The sequence below is a fragment of the Gallinula chloropus genome (genome assembly GCF_964237585.1).
Source record: "Gallinula chloropus genome assembly, chromosome: 27".
NCBI classification, from domain to species: domain Eukaryota; kingdom Metazoa; phylum Chordata; class Aves; order Gruiformes; family Rallidae; genus Gallinula; species Gallinula chloropus.
This window is the reverse complement of record NC_140112.1, coordinates 2413805-2430596: the sequence shown is the minus strand read 5'-3', so window position 1 is coordinate 2430596 and position 16792 is coordinate 2413805. Positions and strand designations below refer to the sequence as shown.

The 16792-nt window shown below is 57.2% G+C and overlaps 1 protein-coding gene across 1 annotated transcript; it reads right to left on the bottom strand.

Moving 5' to 3' along the window:
• Nucleotides 1-5872: 5872 nt before the first annotated feature.
• Nucleotides 5873-16124, bottom strand: SLC6A17 (solute carrier family 6 member 17; the record flags this gene model as incomplete). Its single annotated transcript, XM_084276010.1, has 11 exons — nucleotides 5873-6241; nucleotides 6659-6821; nucleotides 7367-7526; nucleotides 7676-7868; nucleotides 8241-8433; nucleotides 9134-9375; nucleotides 10310-10420; nucleotides 11388-11569; nucleotides 12249-12375; nucleotides 12649-12806; nucleotides 15839-16124. The coding sequence occupies 11 exons, from the start codon at nucleotides 16122-16124 to the stop codon at nucleotides 5873-5875; spliced, it is 2184 nt and encodes a 727-aa protein (XP_084132136.1).
• Nucleotides 16125-16792: the final 668 nt, after the last annotated feature.

Sequence of the window (16792 nt, the reverse complement as noted above, 5' to 3'; positions counted from 1 at the left end):
ACTTCATGAGCTGGTGCTGTGCCTCAGTTTCCCCCTCGTTAAGAGTCAGGGTAACTGTCTCTTTCTGAGGTGCTCAGGGAACCAGAGGAGGAGGAGGATGCTGGCAGCAGCTCTAACACGTGTCAGCACCCTGGTCCAGAGCTGTAGTGAGATGGGACACCCCAAAACCACCCCCCAATCCAACAGCACCAGCCTTCCCTTCCCAGCAGGCTCCACAGGTTCCACACCTCACCAGCACAAGGAATTCAGTTGGGGGGTTTTTAAGCATTCATTTTAACCCCTGGCCCTGTTTCTCAGAGTCTTTTCATAGCCCCAGGAGCCAGAATCATCCTTTTCAGTGTGTTTCATCCACCTGCTCAGAGGGAGCCCCTAGCATCAGGAGCTGGGGGTTTCTGACAGCCCTAGACCCGCTTTCAGCCTTCTGTGGGGTGGATGGAGCAGAATCCTGCCCCTCTCAACCCCTCCAGACCCAGACAGTAGCTGCAATCCCAAAGACACAGCCGAGCTGCTGCCTGGGGCTTTGGCAGGGTTTGCTTGTGCAGGGAGCTGCCACATCTCCCACAGCCCCTATTCACTCAGGGGGCCTGGGGACAAGCTGTGATCAGAGCAGCCCTCCCCTCAGACCCAGGCCTGCAGTAGGGACACATGTGTCCTCTCTGGGTTGAGGATCTGAGCCTCTCCCCAAGCCCAGAGCCACACAGCGGTGGCAGCACAGGGGTTGGCTGAGGCTGGCCAGCTCAGCACAGCAGTGAGCACCACACACATGTACCTGGGCATCACCCTGCACTAAGCTGGATGGGTGCTGCAGCTGTAATCCTGCACCCCCCTCGATGCCATCTCACCGAGGATGAGGAGGAGCTGGGATGATCCCTGTCCCTGCATCCACAGCACAGGGCTGTGCACACCCCCCTCTCCCAGTCATCACTCCTGGGAGATGTTTTACTCCTCGACCACCTCTGGACAAAGGTAACCCCTGTGCCCCCTCCTGCCTCCAGCCCCCCATCCAGAGACTCATCCCACCCCTATGATCACCTCCAGATGACACAGAGGTGCTCAGGGATCCACCCTGCTCCTGCGCAGCTGCCACTGAGGGGGAAAGGGTTCATCTCACAACTGTGGTACCCAAGAGCATCCCCAGTGCTGATCCCATCCATCCTGTTGTCCTTCCCCCTTTTCTTCATGCTCCCCAGGGCTGGAATAACCTTGGAGAAGCCAAAGGAGCTACAGCAGATGGGAAGGAAGAGGCAGCTCTGCTCCCCCCAGACTGGTCACTAAGCCAGTACCCAGCAGCTGAAGTCACCTGGTGCTGCTGGAATTCTCTGCTCCGTCTCCAGGGAGGATCTTCAGCCCCCCAGTATCCCCACTGCTCAGGATAAGCCACCAACGTCTGCAGAGGAGCAGATGCTGTATCTTCCCACATCCACATGCCCCATAAAGCCAATGTGTACTGGTTGAACTGGTCCAGGATAGATGATCATCTCCACAATGCTCCTGCAGGCAGCTGCGCCCTGAGCTGATGCTGGGTGGAAGAAGGGAATCAGAGGAGACAGAAGGGCAACAGGGGTGACAGGACAGGGAAGGACAGAGACATTGATGCCCATAGGTGCAGACAGCCCCAGCACCCCTTGCTTTATGCCTCAGCAACCCCCAAACCTCAGAGAGCCCCCAAAGCCCACCCCAAGAAAGGAAACAGAGGCAGAGAAGAGGCCTTGGTGAGGAGAGGTTTTGGTAAGAAGAGACTTTTAATCGGACTCTGTTACAGCTGGTACAGGGTTTGTCTCGACTGCCCAGGAGTCCGGCCAGCACGGCACGCGTGGGAAATACACCGGCTACGAGGATACATGGGACAAGTTACTACAAGGTCTGTGCTTTTACCTGTACAGGAGGGTTTCACCAGCGTTGTGCTTGCCCACGGGGGAAGCAGCTGCATCCTGCCTGCTGCCATGTGTGTCCCTCCCCCCCGGTCACCAAGGCCACCCAGCCCTGCTCCTCGCTCCTGCCAGCGAGACCAGGCTCAGGATGGGGGAACAGGAGGAAGGGAGTGGGAGATGCTCCAGGGAGGTGCTGGGGTTTAATGGGACCTGCCAGGGTTTGGGTGGGGGCAGGGAGGTGAAGCAGGGGCTGTTTTGGAAGGGATCGAGGCATAGGGCCAAGGGACACGTGGGGACAGTGCAAGTCAGCAGGGCCAGCCATCCCCTCTGCTTTGCACCAGGGTCAAGGGCAGATCCAGCCCCTGCCCACAGCACCGGTGGCCGAGGCTGATGCTCCAGGATGGAGCATCCCAGCTCCAGCCCACACACCCCCCCCAGGAACCACAGCACTGCCATCACGGGGTGGGCACCCCCTGCAAAGCTCCATTCCATCCTCAGCACCTTCATCCCCTCTCCAGACCCGCTTAACCCAGCCCCAGCTCTGTCCCCAAGGACGGGACAAGGTGTCAACCCATCCTGAGCTACCCAACACCTCCCTGACACCAGGCAGGGACACCACCCTGCTCTGAGCAGCAGAAGCCAGGCTGGAAACCAAGCAGGGACCTGACGTGGGGGGACAGGAACATCGGCAGTCATTCCCCCCCTCCTTCTCCCACCACCCAGAGGAAAACTGAAAAGTGCCTGTGCTCACAACTAGCAGCTATTCCCTGTGCCTCCAAGGGGGAAAAAAAGAGGAAAACAAAGTGATTTCAAGGGCTAAAAGCCACCAGTGGTCAGGCCCATCCCCAGCACGGGACCCCGAGAAGGTGCATGGAGGAGGGAGAGCCCCAGGGAGCAGGAGGAACCCCCGGTGCAGGCTCCAAAAGTGACCAAGTCCAGCAAGAAGTGAACCCCAGAACACAACACACCCACCCACACACACCCAGCCCCACACAGCATCTAGGGACGAACAGGCGCACGGCGATGACACGGACCACTTGAGATTTAAACCACACACACACACACACCCCCCATACCCCCTCCCCCCAACACCCTGTGTCTAACACCAAGCAAATGCCACGAAGAAACACGGTATTTTCCACAGATAAAAATAAAGGTGGTGTCCCTCCTCCTCCTTCTCCTCCTCCTCGTCCTCTTCCCCCTCCTCCACCTCCTTCTCCTCCTCCTCTCCGCTGGATCCCCAGGGCAGCCACAGCCCCTGGGGCTGGGGTGGGGGGGGAAGGGACAAGACCCACCCACCACACACAAGAAATAAAAAGGTAAAAATCTGTCCCAGTATACGATGGGAATGGATCTGTACAGCACTGGGAGGGGACACAGGGCACGGGCCACTTGGGGTCATTTCACAGCATTTACAGGGACATTTACAGAATAAATATACAGCTGACACAGAGACCCTCAGGTCATCACTCCCTCTCCTCACCCTATATATATTTTTATATATATATATATATATAATATAGCTTCTTTTTAGTTACCTTCTTATTGACTTTGCCTCTCGTGGACGCTGCAAGAAGAGGGGAGGAAAGCCAACGCCTCCCTGGCTGGTTTGGGAACGGTGATGGGAGAGATGGAGGGCTGGATCCTTCCTCCCTCCTCTCCCAGGTTCAAGGAGCATCACGCCATGGGAGCAGATGGGACTGAGCACTTTGGCTACAGGAGGGGTCCTGCTCCGTTAACTCCATGGGAGCTATGGTGGGAATCTGGCCCCCAGGCTCAGGGGCATCGGGAAGGTGACGTTGGGCAACGATTTGGCTCATCCTCTGTTTTGCTGGTTGGGTGGAAGAATCCGGGGACAGAGGGAGAAGAAGGGGATGGGAGGGAACATCTCACCCAGTGATGGGGAAATACCATGGGTTTTGTGCTTCTCCTGTTCCAAGGCGATGTGGGGGGATAGTTCTATGTCCCTCAGCAGGGGAAGGGCAGAAAGACAGCAGAGGGGATGGGGAAGGAGGGGACGTCTGGAGGAGAAAGAAGAGTATGGCTGATGCTTCTCAGATCCATCAAAGACCGAGCTGTTCAGTCCATGCCTCCATCTTCCCTCAGAAAAATGGTTAACAAAGGGCCTGAGCTAATTGTCTGTGAAGAGTCCCCAGGTCACCAGCCAAGCCCGTGGAGAAGGGCTATAAATAAAGGATCACAACCCACAAGAGAAGCATCGTTGTAGGGGACCTCCTGGACTCAGGGATGCTAAGAGAAGCCAAGGATGTGGCAAAAAGGACCAGGTACTTTCTGCCTTCACCTCCCAGCCAAAAGGGGAATCAAGGCAGGAAGTGAGAGGGGAGGGCTCGTGGACAAGCACCTACAAACTTGGCCTTCAAACTGGCTTGAAATACCAGCATGCACAATCCAAGCCCAGAAGGACTGAGGATGAGGGGGCTCCTTCAGCTTTTGGAGGCCGTAGCAATGTGCTGAGAGGGAAAGTGGGTGCAAGCAGGCTGCAGGGGGGAGGAGGAAGATGCCATGTAATACTGGTACCCTTGACAGAAATGCTCAGCTACTTGTAGGATTCAGGGGAACAACCCAGCAGGAGAGACTCTGAGCTGGGAGATCCCAGCCTTTCCTAGACAGCATGGGGAGAAATAACGTAAGGTGACATCAGTCTTGTCCCCAGCTGACATGGACAGAGGCCCCTGAGCTCTAACAAGGGCTCACCAGCCTGGATCAAGAGCTAACGGGGACCTGGCACCGACTCCCAGTAACTGCTGCTCAGCAGACCCTTGCTGTCCCCAGGAGCTGGTTACCCCCATCCAAAGGCTGGTGAACTCCTGTGGAGATGCAGCAGGAGGTGATGCAACCCCCTGGCTCGAAGCCATGAGAATCCAGGACACACATCCGGAAAGAATCACTGCCCAGCTCACCTCAACCGGTGGGTGCAAGGGAGATAAGTCAGGGGGTGGTTTCCTGAGAGCTAAACCAGGACTGTGGTAGGACTGGATGTCCCACAGCTTCTCTGCTTGTCCCTCTGGGACATCTAAAGAGAGTGGCAAGGGGAGACAATCACCACGCCAGGGATTTTGGTTCAGCAGGGCATCCCACAAGTCAGGGGGTAATTCAGGAGAGCACTCCTGACCCCCATCATGGTAGCCCCATCCAGACCCCACACACACTCACACCCTCAAATCGCCCTCACTTCAGGGGTCCTTCTGCCACTCGCCACATTGAGTGCCCAAGCACGGGGCATGCCAACCACTTCATCCCATGGACACGTCTCTACCTCCCAGAACAACCCACAGATGCCGTTCCCCATGCTGGTGGCAACAGAACAGACACCAAGGATCCACCATCCACGGCCTCACACATTGCAACCTCTCAACCAGCCCACACACTGCTCCCTGCCAACCCTGGCCAACATTTTTTTTTGGGTTATCTGTGTGTGTCCACAGCTATAAAAACTACAGGAGATACAACAACAACAACAACGATGGTGACAACAGCAGCACCTCTTTGTGCTATGAACATCAATGGTTAATTGTGCTCGTTGGAATAAGGCCATGACTCCTCCCAGCTAAAGGACAACAGACAGGGAGGGAAGAGGGTTACAGGAGGAAGCATGGTTGGCTTTCCACCTGACACCAGGTCCTTTATCCAACCATTAGCTGCTTGGAAAAGAGATTCTTTCCTTCAGGTTTGAGCTGCAGGAGAACAACTCCTGGAAAGATATTGCAGCATCTCTTGTTCCTCCTCCCTTCCCCAAAGACAAGCCCGGGGGGCTGGGGGAGGGTCTTGCCTCTCAGATGAGGGTTGTTGGAGGAGTCCTGCCCCTCCTGCAGTCCCTTCTTCCCAATGTCACCTTAGAAATGGCTGCTTTTGGTTACAATTTTAAAGAGGGGTTTTGCTTCTTCAATCTTCCTTATTAATTAATTTTCCTGTTGCCTGGACAGCCAGGATCCACTCCCCAGTGACCTCCTCTCCCGGTGGGGGTGGTGGGCAGGCAGCCCTCACAGTTCAGATTCAGGGGTGCTGGCCAGTAGGTACCCGCTCCCGTAGCGTCCGTTGGGGGCACTGCTCATTTCCATGGGGGAGTTGCTCCCAGGACCCAGGTAGGAGCGGTGTGTGGGCATGGGGGACGGGGTCTCACTGGGCACTTTGCTCAGGATGAAGCGGGTCTCGTCATTGTCTTCCAAATTGGAGATGTCCTTCATCATCCTGCCCTTCTTGTAGGTGACCGAGAGGGCGTTGGAGCCGTCGGAGACGAGGTGGAACTGCCGGAGGATGAAGACCAGAGGCAGAGGGAGGGATGCCAGGATGATCAGGGAGATGAGAATAGCCATGGCCCAGGTTGGGTAGAAGAGGAACTTCTCTGCAGCCTGGAAGAGAGAGATATTAGTGTCAAGGGGCTGTTACAGCAGAGGTGATCCACGGCAGGTCCATCATCTCATAAGTGGTGGGCAATCCCTGCTGCCTCCTGCCAGACTCCATCCTCAGGGCCACCACATGAAGCTGTTGGAAGGTGGGTTCAAATCAAGGTAAAGGATAGAGTCCTGTGGAAGCAAACCAAAACCCAAGCTCAAACTCCAGCCCCTGGTCAGAGCTGGCTGGAGAGTTCCCAGCAGCGTTGACAAACCTGATGGGCTGCAGAGGACAAACAGCCACAGGCAGGACATCTCCCAGCAGGAGGAGAAGGGAGGAGAAGCGAGCAGAGCTGGGAAGAACAGGGTGGTCTGCAGCTCTCAGCTGCCCCCTGCTCAGCCTGGCCCTGGTGTGGGGAAGGGAACGGTGCTCACCTCCTCCCTGATCCATGCACTGTAGCCTGGGGGGCTGACCCCCAGCTGGATGATGCTGGCAGTCATGAGCACGGCCATGCAGATGGGAGACACGTACTTCCAGGTGTAGTAGTAAAACTGATAGGGCCGGAATCCCAGCATTTCTGTCAGCTCCTGCATGAACCTGCCAAGGAGAAGAGATGGAACAGGCTGATTGCCACCTCCAAGTGAGAAACTCCCTCCCAGGGACACCCCGCTGTGGACTGCACTCAAGGCAGGGCTTGAAGAACCCAGGTGATCCAGGCAAGCATCTATGTAAGCTGGTAGGGCTTTTTGGGAACCTCCAAAGCAAAAAGGCCCCTCAAGCACTAGCTAGAACCTCCCTTGCTCCATCCAACTCATGAACAACAAGAACAAGCACTGGAGGAACAAGATCCTCTTCCAGAAGAACCTGGAAACCTCCGACAAAAAGCATAATCACAAGTGACAGAGCACCATAACCAACACCAGATACCCACAAAAAGGACCTGCTCCTGGGGCTGGGTAACACCTAGGGCAGAGATCAAGGTGGACTGAGTTCCTGCCTCTATAAGGTAGCTGCCCCTGAAGCACTTGCTCCAGCAGACCTGACCTCCTGGGTGAAAAGTCATATGGAGAAGAGCTGGAAAGAAGACTTTCTTAGGCAGGAGTTAGAGCACAGTTATTCCTGCTGTTGTGAGGCAGCCTTACTTCTTGGTGCCATAAATCCAGGCTACAGCGATGTTCTCCAGGATGACCACAACTGTGAGCGGCAGCGTGGCTGAGTAGTCATCAAACATGGTGACAAAGTAGTTCCCAGAGCGCTGCACGAAGATCAGTCCCACCAGGAAAGCAAAGATGCAGCAGCCAACTGTGGGGCATCAAAAAGGGCATGGTCAGCAGAGCACCCCACACACCCCAGTACAACCCACCACGTCCCTGCTCTCCTCAAGTGACTCCGCAGGGCAACGGGGACCCTCCACCCCCTTCCCCAGGAGGATGCAGGAGAAAAGACCTCACCTGTGAACACTTCCTTCCGCACCTTAAAGGTGTCGATGATGGGTGTGGTGATGCCTGACATGGTCCCGATCATGCTCCCCAGCCCCAGGTTTATCAGCATCAGGAAGAACATGACGGACCAGAAGGGTGAGGCTGGGAAGTGTGTCATGGCTTCTGTGAAGGCAATGAAGGCCAGGCCAGTTCCTTGCACTGACTGTTCAGAGGGAGGACAAAAAGGAGGAGGAACAGGTCAAGGACACAGCCTGCAAGCCCCTGCATGCCTCAGCTCTCTCTCCTGTTGCACTGAACCACTCTTTGAGGAAAGAAAAGTCTAATCTGGTACTAGGGCCTGGAAGCATCGATGACCCTGTTAGGCTTGGTATGGTGAGACCTTTCCCCCCACCCCAGGAAGGACCAGTGTGTGCAGGGGAAGACCACTGGGATGAGGTATCCCCTGGAGAGGCTCTAGAAATAGCTTTCCCAGATCCACCTGCCAGAAGGAACACAAGTAAAGCAGATCCTACCAAGGAGAGGCAAGGGGAGGGTAGGTGACCTCCTGGTCCTTACAAGGAGTGCCACCAAGTACCTTGTTGAGTTCATCCTCCAACAAGCAGGCATCCAAGCCTAGTTCCTTGAAGTGCCCCTCTTTCACTGTCATGATCACCCTGTACATCTCGTTGTAGTCTTTGGCAGTGAGGTGGGAGAAGTTCACGTGGGGTGGGATGAGGTCGTGGCTCAACACGTTGGTGTTCAGGTAGCCTAAGATCTTCTCAGCATTCCTAAGGGAGAGCAGAGCCTGGTCACCCAGAGATGTCCCTTTCCTCCCAGGGTGGAGCATGGGGTCTGACCATGGAATAATCCCTGTGGGCCAGGCAGGATGAACCCTCCCTGGGCCCTGTCACCCAGGTCCCAGTCAGAGGACCTCTTTGCAGTTCCCAAGGGGTAAGCAAACAGTGCATCAGGCCACATGACAGAGGATGCACATGAAGCATCACCAGGGAAGGGGCCTTCTGCACCTCCTTCTCAGACCTGTCTCCTGCTCTGGTACTCCTCACTGCACAGCCAGAATTTTTATGGATGCAGCTCACTGCCAAAGGATAACACAAGGTGGACAAATTCACCTCCCTCCAGCTGCTTTGGGGTACAGCACAGCTGCTGCCTTCACCTGGCCAACAAGTGGCCCCACAGTAAGTGGAAACCAGGGCAAACCCAGGGGATGTGACCAGACATGTTGGAGTTCCCCCTCAGTTTGCAGGCTAAGAGCCCATCTTAGGGCTGGATGTTAGATTGGAGGACCTGAACACCCAGCTTCCTCAGCTCCAGCAGGACATCTCTGGAGATACAGGTCTTGACCAGCAGGAATTAGGGTCCACCAAAACACAGCATCATCCTGCTCCAGAGCACTTAATCACCTCCAGATCCACCACAACCAGCAGTAGCAAAGACCCACCCAAAGAGAGAAAAAGCAAGTCCTCTTACTCCACCACACATTTCTCATTCATGATGTTGGCCTTGAAGCCCAGCACAGCAAACACAACCAGGGTGGCCAGGACAGACGTGAAGAAGTTGATGAAGGAGACGAGCGTGGCATCAAAGTGACAGTTGTTGTCCTGCTTGTTGTAGCTGGAGAAGGCAATGACCCCTCCAAAGCCCAGGCCCAGGGCGAAGAAAACCTGGGTAGCTGCCTCCCGCCACACCTGGGGGTCCAGCATCTTGTCCAGCTTGGAGGGGAGACAGAAGTGACATGGTTTGGTGGCCTTACAACTCATCCCAGTGGAACCAGAGCTAAATTAAAAGGCTTTACAGCCTGGGATGACTTTGGAGCAGCCAGGGACATGCTTTGATCTTCCACTACCAGGTCTAGCATTAGGTCTAGAGCCTTTTGCTCTTTCCCACAGAGGTGGAAACTGAGGCACGGAGAAGGGCAGGGGAAGGTTTGACTTGACCACATCTTTGCCCCAGAGCCCAAGCTGGGTACCAGTGCAAAGCCCTACAGCTTCCCAGTGGGCCACCCGTACCCCCTGTCCCCATCCTCCCACCCAAGGGAGCCACACGCCGCTCAGCGATGAGTCTCCAGCCCCTCCTGGCCTTCTCCTGCCTCTGGAGCACCGAGAATCAAACATCTCAAGGTGGGTTTGTTTAACCTCCCTTCCCCACAACCACATCCCCCCCCCTCCCGCGAGCCAGCGCCGCAGCCCAGAGGCCTCCCAGCATCACTCATCAAGAGATCATAATTAATATCTTTAACAGCCTCGCTGAGTGAGCTGATTCATCTACATCGCTAATTAATTAATTAATTAATTAGCTGCTTCATTAATGGATGCATACCACCAGCAGAGGTTGTGCTGCCAGCCAGCATCTTCCCACAAAGTCTTTAAGTATCTAGCCTCAGGCACCCCCATACCCCCCCCCCCCCCCCAACCCTGGTGTCTGGGCACCTAAAGGTGACAGGAGTGATGCTAAAGACCCAGAGCAGCTCCAGGGTGGGGGTGTGCAAAGCTCTGTTGCCCTGGCCATACCCTCTGTATTTAGGGTCCTGGTGACATTCCAGGACCCCCAAGGTAGTTTTTTGGGGTGAGGTCTGTAAGGGGAAATAGGGTGTGACCAGGCAGGAGCAGAACCTGCTTGGAGTGTGCTGGGCTCAGGGAGTCTCACCTTGGGGGTGAACATATGCATGATCCCATCCACCGCCCCGCGCAGGAGAAGCCCCCGCACCAGGAAGCAAACCAGCACCACGTAGGGGAAGAGCGAGCTGAAGTACATCACCTACAGCAAGAGAGACACGGGCACAACCTCATTTACTGCCCCAGCCACCCCCCATCCAACTCATGGACAGCTCCTGGGGGTGCCAAGGGAGCGGTACCTCCCCCAAAGCCAGGGCAGGCTGCGCTGGGTGCTGCAGGTGCTGAAGCTCAGGTGGGTTTTCAAAGTGGGACACGCTTAGGAGAGAGAAAATCTATTGGGGTGCTGGATAGAGAGGAACCAGTGTTGGCTCAGAAACCCCCTGAAACACAAACCAGGGGTGCCCAGGGAGCCCAAGGGAAGGACATCTCTGTCCCCCCTCACCCCTTCCCCAGCACCTGCCCAGGGCCACAGGCAGCCCCAGATGGTTCCTCACATGTTTCCTGTGCCCCGATGAGCAGATGGAGATGGGGCTTGGTCCTGGGAGGAGGAGACCTGCTGCTTGTCCTCCTCCTGCAGCTCACTCCCACCCCGCTGCTCTTGGGGATGCAGGACAGGGGTCTCCTCAGACCATGCTACCTACTGCACCAGATGTTTTGCAGAGCACATCTGGAGACAGGGATGTTCAAACCTCCCAGGAGACACATACCCTTCTGCACCCAACCCCACCTCCCACACAGCCTTGCTTGAAACGTCAACAGCCTCTGCGAGCTACAGGCATTCCCTCTCCCAAAGCTCCTCACGCACAATTCCAGTGCTCCCTGGGTGAAGGAGGACTCAGCCCTCACCCCAACATCCTACGAGCACCCATCAAGATCATGTGCATCAGGGATGGACAGTTGACAGCCCCTGATTACAGGGGCTGGGCAGGCAATCTGGCTGGCCTGGTGTGGCCAAGCCCTTAGCCATGGCTGCTCCTTTTTGATCTTGTTCTGGAGCTCCCCAGACACAGCCCCAACTCTGGAGGGGGTGTGAGCATCCCCCTGCAGACACATCACCCTCCAGCCCCTCCAGGACCCCAGCCAAGGCTCAGGTGGCCACCAATACTCACCTTCCCCGAGGACTGGATGCCTTTGATCATGGCCAAGCCAACGAGGCTCCAGGCCACCAGCAGACAGAGGGTCATCTTCCAGTTGAGCCCTCCGCTCTCTGAGATTGAGTTGGAGATGTCCAGGGTCTCCCGGTACCAGAAGTAGGTGGTGGCCGAGCTCCTCTCACATTCAGTCTCCACAACTGCAACCGAGCAGAGGCAGGAGAGAGTGAGGGGGCTGGGAGAGTCACCCACCAGCTCTTAGGGGATGGGTGTCAGGTAATATCCAAGACCTACTGGAGCTGGCCAGGGAAGGTGGGCATCCCTGGAAACTAGGGGACAGGAATTAATGGGGCTCCTTTTCAGCAGGAAAATAAGAGACAAGACAACAAGCCACCATCAGGAGAAAAGATGATGTTAAATACAGGGAGAGGGGTTGGCGTTTGCTCTGAAGCCTCTCACAGAGGTGCTCAGCTTCTGCTAAACACCATCAGTTCCCTCAGACACTGATGGAGCAGCCAGGTGAGCCCTGCCTGGCTACTGCTGCCTCCCTCCGTGGTCCTGGGTCAGATCCTGGCCTCGAGGTGCAGCCTAGAGACCCACCTCTGGATCCTACCATCAAGTCCCCTAAGTGGATGCAGACCCTGCAGGGAGGGCACTGGAGAGATCTGTCCATCTCATTGCTCTCCATATGATCAAGGCAGCTGGCTGGATAGGACCCACTGCCTCAGGAGACACCTCACCCTCTGGTGTCTCCAGCCTGTGACAGCTACAGATGTTGGGGGTCCCCAGTTTCCCAGAGCCCCCCTTCACTGGGAACTGCTCCCTCCAAGCTGAGCCTTGCCACCCTTCCCACCATGGACACCAGTGACAGCCCCTTACCAGCCACCGAGCCATTCTTCACGATGGGGCACTCGCTCCAGGGAAGGGGGTACTGGAAGGACTTAAAGAAGTAAAAGATGCTCCAGCCGATGATGACGTTGTAATAGAGACCAACAAAAAAGCAGACCTGGGAGGAGGAGGGAGGACACACTTAAATCACAGCGACACTGTCCCCAGCACAGTTCCCACTGGGCAGGGACCCAGCCTGGAGGGGGGGGAGCAGGGGTGCTGGGATCAGGGCATGAGCCCATTCCCACCCAACCCTAGACCTGGGGGTGAAGCTGGGAAACTCTCCTTCACCTCTCAACCCACGTGGGAGCCCACAAAGCTTTGTTTCCAGGCCAGCCCCACCCCCCCCCAGCCCAAGGTGGGGGTCTGAAGGCCCCGTGGGTGCACTCACCAGGCAGCTGGCGTAGCCGATGCCCCCCAGGCGAGGGCAGATGTAATTCCAGACACCGATGCTGCCCCGGCGGATCCGCTGCCCCACCGCCAGCTCCAGGAAGAAGAGGGGCAGCCCGATGATGATGAGTAGGACCAGGTATGGGACCAGGTAGGCGCCTGGCAGAGGAAAGAAAGCTCATCATGGACCCATCTCTGGTGCTGTCATGCAGGATGGGTGGACAGGGATGGATGGTTGGACAGGGCAGAGCTGGGACAGGTGCATATGGGGGAAGGGGAAGGGGAAGGGGAAGGGGAAGGGGAAGGGGAAGGGGAAGGGGAAGGGGAAGGGGAAGGGGAAGGGGAAGGGGAAGGGGAAGGGGAAGGGGAAGGGGAAGGGGAAGGGGAAGGGGAAGGGGAAGGGGAAGGGGAAGGGGAAGGGGAAGGGGAAGGGGAAGGGGAAGGGGAAGGGGAAGGGGAAGGGGAAGGGGAAGGGGAAGGGGAAGGGGAAGGGAGCAACATCCCCTGCCACTGTGCGGATGTGTGGGACAGACCCCAAACCACACAGCATCCATACAGACACCTCACCCCACGCACAAGGGGACACCTCTGTAACCCAACCCATGGGGAGACACACACACACACACACGATCCCAGCCACCTCAGACACACAGACAGGTGGGAGCACTCCTGTTCCTCCAGGTCCTGCCTGCACACACACGTCTGAGCATCACCAAGCCCCCTGTACCAACATGCTCTCCCCACGGGCACCCGCATCCCCCGCATCCCCCACTGCCCAGCACACACCAGGGTCCTCTGGTAGGGATAGAAACAGCTCCAATTAGAAACACGGTTAATCTTTGCTTAATTGAGGAGGCCAGAGAGAAATTAGCAGCTCCTGAAGCACAACCAAACGACCCTAAAGGATGCGATGACTCACGCTGCAGCGCCCAGCTGATGAATTACTCCAACCTCCTGCCAGGGGCTGAGGAAGGGGCTGGGGAGCACGTGGCTCACTCCTCTGGGGCCACAGGTGATCCAGAGGCACATGCTGGAGCCTGGATGCTTTGGGCAAATTCCTGGATGGATTTCCACCCAGGTGACAGCCACCAGGCCCTGGCTGTGGGTAGGAGCTGGGTGGCTGTTGCTGCTCTGAGCAGCAGTGGTGCAAAGTGGTTGAGCCCATGGCAGCATCCTGAGCCCAGCACCCTGGCAGTGGGTTGGGGATGGGTCTGTCAGGAATGCTGGTGGGGAGATAAATTAAGATGCAGCAGCTCTTGGTGATTAGGAGGTTGAAAGGAGAGGCAGGCAGCAGGGTAGAGCTGGTGTGATTCGGGAAGGACCACAAACATCCCATCCCTACAACACCCTCCTGGGTGTCCACATCTCGACCTGCAGACTGACAGAGGTGAGACAGATGGACAGATTCAGATGCAGATTGCTCCAATATTGGGCATTTTCCTTCTGCAGCCTCTGGGAAGACAGGCACCAGCTCGTGCCCGTGCAGCACCATGCCCAGCAGCACGATGTGCAGCGCTGCCAGCCCGTGCCGGCTCCCGGCACACCGAGTCCTGGGAATTTGGCTCCAGCCCATCTTGCTGTGAGCACATAGCTGTTCTCCCCTGCAGACACCCATCTGGGGAGCAGGGGAGAAAGGAGCAGCCACCATCACATCCCGGGGCTGTTCAGCACCCAAAAGTTGTCCGTCCATCACTCCCCAGCTCCCACATCCGTCTGTCTGGCACCAGGCTCACAGCCCAGTAGGAGCCCCAGCTACAGGCTAAGAGGGTAAAGGAAAAGGCAGAAAGTCCGTGTCTGCCCCAGGGGACAGGAGATGGGACAAGGGGCAATGGGCTCAAGCTGCCCCAGGGCAGGGGCAGAGCAGATGGGAGGGCAAAGTTCTTCCCTGGCAGAGCTGTCAGGGCCTGGCACAGGCTGCCCAGGGAGGGGGCTGAGTCCCCACCCCTGGGGGTGTTTAACAGGCGGGTAGATGAGGTGCTGAGGGATCTGGTTTAGCTTAGGATGGGAATGGTTGGACTTGATGATCTTCAAAGGTCTTTTCCAACCTGGTGATTCTGTGAGTCTGTGATTCTGTAATGACCTACCCCAGCCCTGAATGTACCCCAGGCTCTGCCTCCAACCTCCTCTGGGCCACGTGTACAACCCTGCGCCCTGCACCCCACACACACACCAGCACGTGCCACACAGCGACCTCAGGCTGCTACCGAGCCCTGCAGCACCCACTGCAACCCAAGACCCCACCAAGACCCCCTCCTGGGCTCCACACCGCGCCCAACAACTCTGCTTCACCAAAACCCAGCCTGGACACAAAGTAGGACACCAGGAGCTAAGTGTGCCAGCAGGCTGGGAGATGCTGGGATGCAGGAGCTGGGCTCAGAGCGCTCGTCCCAGCCGGGCAGGGAAGGTGAGGAAGGTGTGAGCAGCGCGGGGTGGGAAGTGCTGACGGCACCACTCTTCCTTTGGGAGAGTGACTCATCACGGAGATGACACCAAGGATGTTTTAAGTCCTGAGAGCACTGTGGGCTTGCCAGCTCTGGGGCTGGGGGCACGCTCCCTGATGCAGCATCCAGAGCAAGTGCAAGGGGGAGCGGGCAAAGATGGGCTCATCCTGGCTTCGCTCAGTGTGAGCTGCTTCCCATCACCACAAAGGTCAGGGCTGTGGGGATGGGGCCTCAAGAGGTGGCTTTGGATTAACCATGAGCAACCTGCCTTCTCATCAGTGGCACGAAGGGTGTCAGGTCTCTGCACAGCTGAAGAAGACCCGGCCCTCCGAGCTGCTCTGGAGAGCCCAAGGAGGGTAGGGTGGGAGGATGGGCTGGCTGGAGGGAGATTTGGGAAGGGGCAGGACCCAACACAACATGCCTTTGAGATGTAGGGAGATGGAGGGACTCTCATTTTCCCCCTCTTGTTTCCAGGCTGCCCCAACAGGAACAGAGGGCTGCAGAAACCCTGGCTCCAGGGAGTCACCTTGACTTTGGGGCAGGCAGGCAGACACCCTTTAGGGAGAAGCCATCCTGGATTACTTCACATCCCTGCAGCTCCCAGCTGCCCCTGTCCCCCTTCAGCACCCAATTAACCCCCATCCTGCCCCAGCACCCCCACCCTAGCAGGAGCAGCCTACATGTAGCGAGGCAGGATGAGACCACAGCCCTTTCCCTAAGGGCTGAGCCCATCCCAACCCCATCACTCACCCCCTCCATTCTTCTGGCAGAGGTAGGGGAAGCGCCAGACGTTGCCCAGCCCCACGGAGTAGCCGATCTGCGCCAGGATGTACTGCAGCTTGCTGTTCCACGCCGGCCGGTTCTCGGCATCCAGCTCCTCTTCTCCATCCTTCTGCTTGTCCCAGGTCTCCCCTGTCACGTTGAGGACGCTGCGTTTGTAGTCCACTGGCTCTTCGTGGGCCAGCAAGTCGGCCACCGACTCGGTGACATGCTCGCTGCTGTGCTCCCGCTGCGTCACCTTGCTGTTCTTCGGCATCCGGGCGGCTCCGCGCGGCCCCGGGGAGGGGACGGGATGGGGTGGGGTGAGTGGGGTGGGGAGGAGATGAATATCCCACAGGGAATGGCACCTGTGTGAGCTACAGCTCAACCCTCACCTCCTCTTCATCAGCAGGACCTGGGAGGGAAAGGGGAGAACGGAGGAGGAGTTGGGTTTGCGTTGCCTCAAAGGTGGCAGCACCGTGGGGAGAAGGGTCCTTGGGGACCTCCCTCTGGGTCCCCCTTTTTCTATGGATGACCAGGAACTACCCCTTGGTTCAGCATTCATGGAGAAGAACCTCCTGTGACCCACAGGAAGGAATTCCCCTGTGCTGCAGGGGATGGTGACAAGCGATGGAGACAGTCACATCGCCGGGACACCTCTCACCCTCCAACAGCCCCGCTCCTGGGCCAGCGGCGCTGGTGAGGGTTGGCAGACACCACACCCAGGGCTCTGCTCTGCCCTCCTTGCCCAGCTCCCTGCCCTCTCAGCCCCTCAGCAGAGCCTGGCCTCAGCCCCACGACAGCTCAAAAGCACTGGGGGACAGTGACAAACACCCAGGCCATCTCTCCAGCCCTGGACGTTATCAGGAGTGACTTGGAAGCCTGCAGCTAAATCTTCCCAGGCAGCTTTACAGCTGATAGCAGCTGTAAAACAGTGGCAGCCAA